This window comes from Oenanthe melanoleuca, unplaced genomic scaffold, assembly GCF_029582105.1.
Source record: "Oenanthe melanoleuca isolate GR-GAL-2019-014 unplaced genomic scaffold, OMel1.0 S248, whole genome shotgun sequence".
NCBI classification, from domain to species: domain Eukaryota; kingdom Metazoa; phylum Chordata; class Aves; order Passeriformes; family Muscicapidae; genus Oenanthe; species Oenanthe melanoleuca.
The window spans coordinates 15646-25002 of record NW_026612897.1 but is presented as its reverse complement, the minus strand read 5'-3'; the positions used below and the strand labels follow the sequence as shown (position 1 = coordinate 25002).

General features: G+C 42.5%; 1 protein-coding gene across 1 annotated transcript; it reads right to left on the bottom strand.

The window, feature by feature from the left end:
* Positions 1–913: 913 nt before the first annotated feature.
* Positions 914–8941, bottom strand: LOC130266805 (phosphatidylinositol 4,5-bisphosphate 3-kinase catalytic subunit gamma isoform-like; the record flags this gene model as incomplete). Its single annotated transcript, XM_056516068.1, has 2 exons — positions 8733–8941; positions 914–2929 (listed from the first exon to the last, which is right to left on the bottom strand). A coding segment is annotated over exon 2 (2004 nt), but the record flags the coding sequence as incomplete, so codon positions are not given.
* Between the last annotated feature and the right edge of the window lie 416 nt (positions 8942–9357).

The following is a 9357-nucleotide window of genomic DNA, read 5'->3' as shown; positions in this document are numbered from 1 at the left end:
TCCTTTGGTTAACGCAAAAGTGCATAAATTCTGCCTAATCTTCAGACAAGCAAAGACAAGGCTAGAAAGGCTTTGTTTAAAGCACTACCAATGTGCAGCAAAATCTGAATTACTAACTTCATTTTCCTGGGATTCTAGGCTCTCTCTGAACCTGCAGAAATAAATAGCAACTTCCCCAGCTGCAGTAGTTCCATTTTTAATTTTTAAAAAACATTTTGAATGTTGTCCTCTGATGCTTTGAAAAAACTATTTCCTGCTCTGAGGGACGACAGCCTTTCCACACAAAACATATCCCTGTTAGGTGTAGGAGGCCTGCAGACCCACCTGTGCTTACCAGGAAGAACACAAGGTTACATCAGACACCAGAGAAGACTTTGCCACTGCCAACAGATGGCATCATGTTTAGAGAAAAGCAACCAAACCAAGTTTCTTGCATAACTGATATAAACCTTCTCAATGCTTGATCTGGCAGACATGCACACTTTGATATGCTTCATATAGGTACAGCAGTGATCCCTTGCCACTAGAACCACAGTTTTGTACCCAAGTTCCCAGAAGAACTTAATCTTAGTCTGTAATCCTATCAACTCTTTAGCTACTTTCAAAATTTGGATGGGGGGCCAGAGGGTGTTTCTAGATAAATTTGCTCCTTTTAACAGCACAAGACTGAAGTTGCTGCAACATTCTGTAATTAATTACACTGGTGTTCTTGACCTAAAACCCAATCTCCAATTTTTCTTCAGGCCTTGCCCATGTCAACATCTGCATTTGCCTTCTTTCTATCTGCACTCTTTCAAACCTATCAATAAAGTCAGTCAACAGCTCTTTGGTGCTGTGTGATTCAAACCCGATATGATGGCGTTTGCAAATATATTCCTGGAAGGCAGAGTTCAGGAATGCAAATACACCTTACCTGCACAAGCTGTAAAAGATAATGAAGAACATCATCATCTTCTAAACTTTCCAGTTTTTGAACTGCCATTGCTCGGACATTTTCATCTGAAAAGTTACAGTCCAGAAGTTGCATTGTGAGTCCAACATCTAAAGTGCTCTGATCCCAAGCCTCTTTTTTAGCTAGCAATTGGTATGTTTTGGACACTATTTCTTGTTGTCCCCATTTCACAGAGCTAAGCAGCTTAGGATATGCCTTGGGGTGCTTTATGCTCTCGTATCTAAAGTGCCACAACAGTTCTTTGTCCTCAGGAGAAAGTGGATTAAGTGGGTCAGTTGCTATGATCTCTTCAAGTTGCTTGCGAAGCTGGTTGGGCATTTCAGCTCGGGTCCTGTCGCCCTGGGGGTCTGATGATATCCTGTGCTTGGGCAAGGCAATTGGGTGACAATATTTGTCCAGCACAATAGAGATAGCCATTGAGTTTTCTTTGTCAGGGTTAGTTGCTGATGTGAGTTTGTCTGCGTTTATACTTCCTTGTTCTTCCCCCTTACCTGGAATTTTCCACATGTGGAGCACATAGTCCCCAGTTCGTAGCAAGAAACGGTGATCTATCAACAAAAGATTTACATAATAGAGAAGCTGGGTTTTGCATTTTGCATCAGAGTTGGAGGATTCATGTGACTGAAGGTTTGTCTTTGCAGATGGTCCCTGTGCTTTGCCACAGTAGATCTGAAGATTCAGAAGTGCTCCTTTAGGCAAATCCTTGATTTTGATATCAAACTCCAACCAAATATTCCACAGAACCTCCTCAGTAAAAGGCTTTGATGAAGTTCTTCTCTGTGAAAGGAGCTGCTGCCCATGTTGAATGTTAGCCTCTACAAACACAGTAAGATCAGTATTTCTTGGTAAAACTGGGATATCAATGCCAATTATTTTCACTCTAAATTTCCTATTACAATCCCACAAAGATATAGTGAAGACTCTCTCATGATCTTTTCCATCTATTGTCAATTGTTCATGATACCCTGTAACTCCTGTACAGTCATCCACCAAGGGCCATTCTTCCTTCTGAACCTCATCTTCGTTCGGGTCTGGGGGATTGTCAAGGACAAGGTGGATTTCTTCCCCATTCTTAAGGCACTGTCGTATCCAGTGAAAATCTTTGATTGGTGTCTCTCCAGTAATGTACTCATCTCTGCCACAAATCCTGAGAACAAAATCCAGTTCACTGTGATCTTCAGGAATGTCCATCAAAGACTTTTTCTTTGCCATTTTTGTGAAAAAGCTGTGGAGAATCATATCTGGAGTGTCATCTATTGACACTTTAATTTTCTGACTAGTTGTTCCCCTATGTATGATTATAAAAATGTTATTATTAGTGATCTTTTTAAATAAATACTCTGGGAGTGGCTTAGAGGTAGTCCATGGGTGCATTGCATATAACTTAGGATCTCTGCAAGCTATCTCTATCATTCGTGGAGTGACTAATCTGCGCCGAGTAAATTCTAGTTCATCATCATGTACATTGCTTACATCAGTGACATCATAACCAATTAAATCATTAAGCTGCCGCTGAAATTCCTGGACTTCTTCTGAGGGTTTTTGTTTCTGGACCACATAGATCTTGCCTACCTTTTTCTGTAACACCTTCCAGTACAGTATGCAGTCCAATGTTTGTAATACTTGATGTTTATCATAAATTTCATACCATTGCCCTTTCTTCTGATACTGCAGAATAAACTGATCTGGGGTGAATGCATGGTAGAAGTCTGTGGTTTGACTCATCTCGATTGCACGCATCCAAATCTGTGCCTTCATTTGCTCAACTGTACAGTTACCAGCTATTTCGAGTAACATAATTTCTGGTGCTTTAGTATGCTTATTGCTTGTAGGTAAAATGAACTCAATGGGTATCAGCTCCATTGAAGAAAAACTACTCGATGTACAATGAGGTTTCATTCTTCTTCTCCTTCGTTTGTTTTCCTCTCTCATAACAACGGGCTGTTCATGATCCCTCAACTCCATGCCAGAAGAAATCTAGCAAAACACACAATTACTTGATTACTTTCTCATTTATACATATCTTTACTCTAATTTTTTAACTTTTCATATACATTTTTTATATTTCCACTTTCCCTTAATTTCTGGTCCTAAATATTTGATTTACATAAACCATGTCAGATGTAATCTATTCAATTCAACACCAAATATAAACAGAAAAACCTCCAACCAACTCTCAAGTGATTAAGTAATTAAAATAGAGGTTTAAAACATCCTGGCCAGATTTTACTGAGGATGAGCAGTTCGAATGTGCAACCTCCATACTGATTAGTTCTTGCCTCTATTTGATCAAGCACTGATTCTTCTACTGCCTCATCTGTTTTGATGATGCTGATGTTAACATAAGTGGATTTTCATAGAAATCAAAAGACACACTACTGTATATGAATAGAATGTAGTCCCACTGAGCTCCAGGAATGGCAGAAAGTAACAAAACAAGCAATTTATTTGCAGTCTGGACAGACATGAGCCTATTAATAGTTTCCTCTGCCTCTCTTTTTAGGGATGAGGAATCAGGACTTCAACCCAAAAAAAGCCCTTAGGATACAACAGTCAGGGACTATTTCTGAAGATATATTTAACGTGCATCTAAATTCAAGGCTAGTGTCCTTAGATGTGCTTCTTTTAAATAAATCAATTCACCAGACAGATAATATCTATCCATTTTCAAATTAAACACTGCCAATATGAACTACTTGTTTGTTACAGAAGAAAAATCTCCCAAGCTGATGCTGATCTATTACCCTATACATCAAATCACACTTAAAACACCAGTAAAACAATACTAAAGATAAGTAGCCTACCTTATCAGCATTCAGTAAATAAAAAATATTGTTGCTCAGTTAATCACCATTCACCAATATTAAACTGGAAATTATTCAGTGCTGACTGAGTGCACTTGCACATGCCCAGTTACAGCAACATACTGAACTTATTTTCCAAGCAACACCTCTACACATAAAATCTTTAACTGCTGGAGAAAAGAAAAGCCAGTGTGTGTCATGACGCCTTAGTAGATAATGAAAGAAGCAGATTAAAATATTAAATTCAAACAACATAGCATGCTAAATAAAATTCTTCTTTTGAGTTCCAGAAAGCAGTTACTGTGGACATACCACCATTATACCTGACAAAGTACAAGGAAATATTACCTGCTTATAAAACAAAGGTTGAATTGCTGAAGATGATTCATTTGTTTAATTTTTGTAGTTCCTATTTTTTTAAAGGAAGATCTTTCACACAAAAAAATTCTTTGTTTAAGCCGTTCTGCTTTTCTTGCTCGCTCTCGTATCCAGATGCAAAGGAAGTGCTGAACTTACCAGGAAGGAAGTTTTAACCAAGTTGATTATATATATATGATTGCTCATTTTAAAAGAAGTCAGAATGCTTTTCCTGTTACAACAGTAAAAACACACTAAAAGTACATCAATTTAACACACACACACAGAAGATACGTTCAGAGCCTTTTAAAAATAGCAAAGAATAATCTGGGCAATAAATTTAATGAATTCAAATAAGGTATTTAAACCTAAAATATTTTCGAGAGATTACCTCACAAAAGGATTAAATACAAATAGTAGATAAATGACAACTAAATATGCAATGTTTCATTATTTTTATTTGCATGGTGGTAGCCATTTGAGGACTCCCAGCTTAAATTCACTAGAGATTTTTAAGCCAGTCTCCATACATAGAGACTGTATATGCCAAGGATCTTGCATGGCAACATCAGCAATAGAACAACAAGGTAGCCTTGCCCCACATATCTTCAACTCATTCATTTACGATTAAAAACACACTGTGAAATCCACTAGAAATGGCGACTTTAGATTCAGGAAGAAATTAAACCATAGACTTTCAATACTAATTCTTGTTGTTAACTAGAATCTGAGGTGCTGTACTTTTACTAAAAAAAATTATCCCCACAGAAAAGAAAACCATTAGGGAAAACATGTACAAAACAGAAAGAAATGACAGAAAACCCTCTAATTTCATCCTTTTCCCTTATGACTTTTTAAGTGAAATACTGATCTTTTGAAAAGCAACAAGCAGTACACATCCTGCAGTAGTAAATATAATGCAAAAATTATGACACTTGAAAAGGAGGAAAAAAGTATGAAACAACTGAACGGTTGCCTACCAACAGAGAAGTGCCCTCTTTTTTAAACATATGCATGTTTCCTATTTGTAAGACACATTTTTAATAAAAATGCGAAAAATAACTCCCCTCTCTGTATTGGCAAAAAAAATCTGATGGTCTCTTACCTGCCTCAAACATGCCCAGGTTGATTAACACTCTGACAAGGTTAAAAAGCAAAAAATACCCTCCACCACTGACACGGCTCTTCTCTCTCTGAGCGTTACTCTGCCTGTCAGCTAAGATCTTTTCTTTTTAGAGGTTATTTTTCACAGGAAGTCAGTTTGAGGGAAACACACTCTGTCTCAGATCCCTCTATCTTTTAAAGCCAGTATTTAAATTTTCTCAAGGTAGCAGTGAAGTTACCCCAAACATTTTGTTGCTGACATGAAATCTATTCATCTTGGCCAAGACACCCCCAAAACTCATCCTCTACCCACATGCAGCCTGTCAGCATTCACCAGCCACAGCCTTTGTGGCATCTCAGCACTACACACTGGATTCCTCTCATCTCAATTCTAAAATACAATGTAGTCACATATTTCTCTTCATTTAGACATAAGCAACTAGCATTAAGGTTTTTTTCATGCCAACAGGCTATATAGATTTTTTGCAAAGAGTCCTTCCTATAAAAGTCATTGTGCTGCCCCATTAAGTAAACCTGGAGTCATTTCAGTTTCATTGGGTTCTGCAGATCTAGGAAAGCTTCCTGATTTAAAATGTCCTCAGCCTGCTCCTAATGAGCCATGCACCTAAGGATTAATTCTTCAAACACATGTACATACAAATAGCTCTTCTACCACTACGGCATAGATCAAGACCATCAAGACAAGCAAAGGCAGCATCTCTCCCTCATGCAGCAGAGAACTAAGCTGGATACTTCTCAGCAAATGCAATTGCTTCACATTCTCATCCACTTATAAAGGCAGGTAGAGCAACACTTCCATGGGTTCAGATATTCCTCCCACAAACTGCATCAGACACAACACAAAATGTGCAGTACTTCTGTAGCTGTCTTGCCCATACAAGGCTGCCTTTTCTCCTGCATTCATTTGGGCTGTCACCTGTCATGTTTAGCCCAGCCCGATTCCATCTCCATCTCCAGTTCTGCTCCAAACCCTTTTCCTCTGCTTCAGAAAGCAGATCTTGGAGCGACAGTTGTCTCTCATCTATCTCTGCAACGACCCATTCTTATGGTGACACCAAATTGTATCCATTTCCTGCTAATCCATGTATTGGCAAAACCATATTTCCTCATGCACAGGAATCATAAAACTTTGATGTTTATAATGAAAAATCATTCCACATCAAGTTCCTAAAACCTTCAGCATGCCTAAGCTTTACTTACAGTATTGACATTTCAGTAACTCTACTGCAACAATACCACCAAAAAAAGGGAAGAAAAATCTCTCTGTTTTATTTCTAATTTAAATGAGCCTCATCGACCCTGAATATCCTTGTATTATAAGAACGACCTTACACTGATCCAAAAACCCTGATGGGGTCCAATGGAGAAGGAAAAGATGGGTTTGTAAAAGGTAACTAAGACAAGCAACGACTCTTGCCTTTGTCTCCAGTTGTGTTCCTATCTCATCACTCAGGTCAGCAATCTGATCATAACAAAAGCAGCAAAAAATTTGGTTAATTTTCAACTGGATCAGTTCCTTTATCTAACTCAACACTTGCAGGAGTGGCTGGGCAGCGAGGGAAGAGAAGGAAAGGGAATGGAGCTAGCACAGTTAAGTATAACTGAGACTGAAACATGATTCACAGTAGGAGATACACTAAGGAATAAAGTCATTAAATTATTTGAAAAAACTGGCTGAAAGGTGGTTTAAAAATTATTATTATGATGATTATGATATATTACTTATCTGGCTACAAAAAATTTAGGATAGCTGTTGATCTTGACTGTTCTGTAAAGATTATGTTAGAATTCTACCAGTTACTATCATGCTTATTGTAAATTAGCTCCTGCTTCTGTTTTAATCCTCCATGTGAAAACCTTATTTTAAAATTATTCTTTTCACTTTAGTGTGACCTCCTTCTCAGTCAACTAAACTTTCAAGAAAATAAGCACTCTCTACGAGAGTAAGAATTACCTTGTGCATGTATTATGTAAATACAACACTAAAGTTTACATTCAGTTTTAGACAAAGCTCATTTGAAAGATAAATTTTTAAAATGCAAAAACTACAATGACAAGATCAAAGCTTTCCAATCAGCATAGTACATCTACTTGCCCACACTGTTGTGCAGCAGGAGATGACTTTGCACTTGCTGGACAGGAGTACATCTTCCCTACACCTGCAGTGATCCAGTGCTGAACTTCACAGGTAAGATACAGCACTAACATTTCAAGTGCAAACACAACAACGAAATACCACTTGGCTCAGTTTCTTTGTCAGATCCTCTAGCAACTAGTAGCTCTCATGGGAAATAAAGTGCAGGGTCCTGTTAGCAAGTAAACTTCACAGGTAATGCAGCCACATTCCTCATCAAAAGTATATGAAGAGCAGATACAGCTTGGTTGGGAGGCTGGGGAGTCAATCAGACTGCCATTACAGCTGTAGCATTTTCAGGATGTCCTGCCTTCACCACATTTAGTTTCGTATCAGTTATCTATTTGGGTCTCCTGGAACAAACAATAACTTCTAGCTGGTTCTAAAAATTTGGGTTAGGATTTCGGTAAAGTTCTAGTAAACTGAGGTTATACAAGTGATCTAGTAGTAATCTCGAAGTAATCCACCTTGGAACTAACACTTGCCAGAGTTTTAAAACCCAGAAATCGCTGCTATTGTTCCTGCCGGGACACACTCACTGTTTAGACACTGCCTGTCCTGTCAACTTGTGCCCGGTTTTCCAACACTAATCGAAAAGTGCGTGATCTAATCTACACCAGCAAACAACTCCCGAGTGCCCTCAGCTACTAATCCAGAGGGATTGTGGTGTGGAAAGCTTTCATGGTCTACATGTGTCAGATAGACACAAGAAATTTGCTGGATGAGGAAGTAGTTACTTATTGTTTAAAAGCCGTGTTGTAGCAGAGCTGACTCCCTGATCTTAAACTCGAGAGAACTGTCTACTGTGATCCCTCACTTCGCATTGTTTCATTCCACGTTCCAACAACTTCCTTCGCGGGTTTGGCATCAAACTCGTTAACTCCTGTTGGGGCCACAACGTGAGGCGGGACCAAGGCCGGGAGGGACGGGGCAGCACGGGGGGCTCGGCAGTGCCGGCCGCGGCGGGGACCGCAGGGCGACCCCGGCCAGCCGCACAGCCCTGAGGGCAGGAGCTCCGCGCACGGGAGGCGGCGGGAGCAGCGGCCGGGGCTGGGGCTGGGGCTGGGATTGGGGTTGGGGCCGGGGCCGCCTCCCTCCCTCCTTCCCTCCCGCCCCCGGCCCACAGCCCGGGCCCAGAGATGGCGGCCGGCGCCGCCCGCGGCAGGGCGAGCCTCGCCGCCAGGGCCGGGGCTGCGGGCTCGGGGCGCCCTGCGGCGGGCGCGGGGCCGGGGCGGGTCCGCCCGCGGCCGGCACGGGGAGCGGGAGCCTCGCCACAACCTGCGAGCGCGGGCCTCGGGCAGCGCCGGCCCGGGCTGGGATCCGCCGCGACCCCCGCTGCCCCCGGCACGGAGCTACTCACCGCAGCGGCGGCCCCGGCCCCGGCTCCGGACAGGTGTTTCCCTCAGCAGGAAGCGGCGCGGGCCGGGGGCCGGCGGGCAGGCTCCATAGCCGGCGGCAGACGCAGCTCCGAAGCCGCCGCCAATCACACGCCGGACAAAAAGGGAACCGGCTGCGGGGCCTCCCCGCCCCGCCCGGCCCCGCCGCGGCCCCGGGCGCCCGGCCCCGGCCCGGCCGCATCGGCCGCAGCGCGCACGGACCCTGTGCCGGGCTGGAAGCGCCACAGCCGCGGCGAGGCTCAGTCACCAGCACAAGGCACGCAGGACGTGTCCTGGTGTCAGCACAGGCAGCAAAACCTCCCTGGGCGCAGCTTCCTGAGGTGTTCCATGCCCGGGGCCCCACAGCCCATGGCGCTCCAGCAGCGACCCCCGCCTGCCCGGCCAGCCTGGCACCTCAGCCCCACACCACAGGGCAGGGGCAAATTAGTTTGTCTAAACTGCCCTTAAAAACCCCTGGAGATGGCAACCTACTGCTGCGTGGTGGTCTTCTGCTTAAGAAAATTTTTCATGCTGTCTGATTAAATATCTTCTCTTACAGACTGAGCATCTTGCTTGTCTTACTCCTCTTATTCAGTTTGGGGGTTTTCT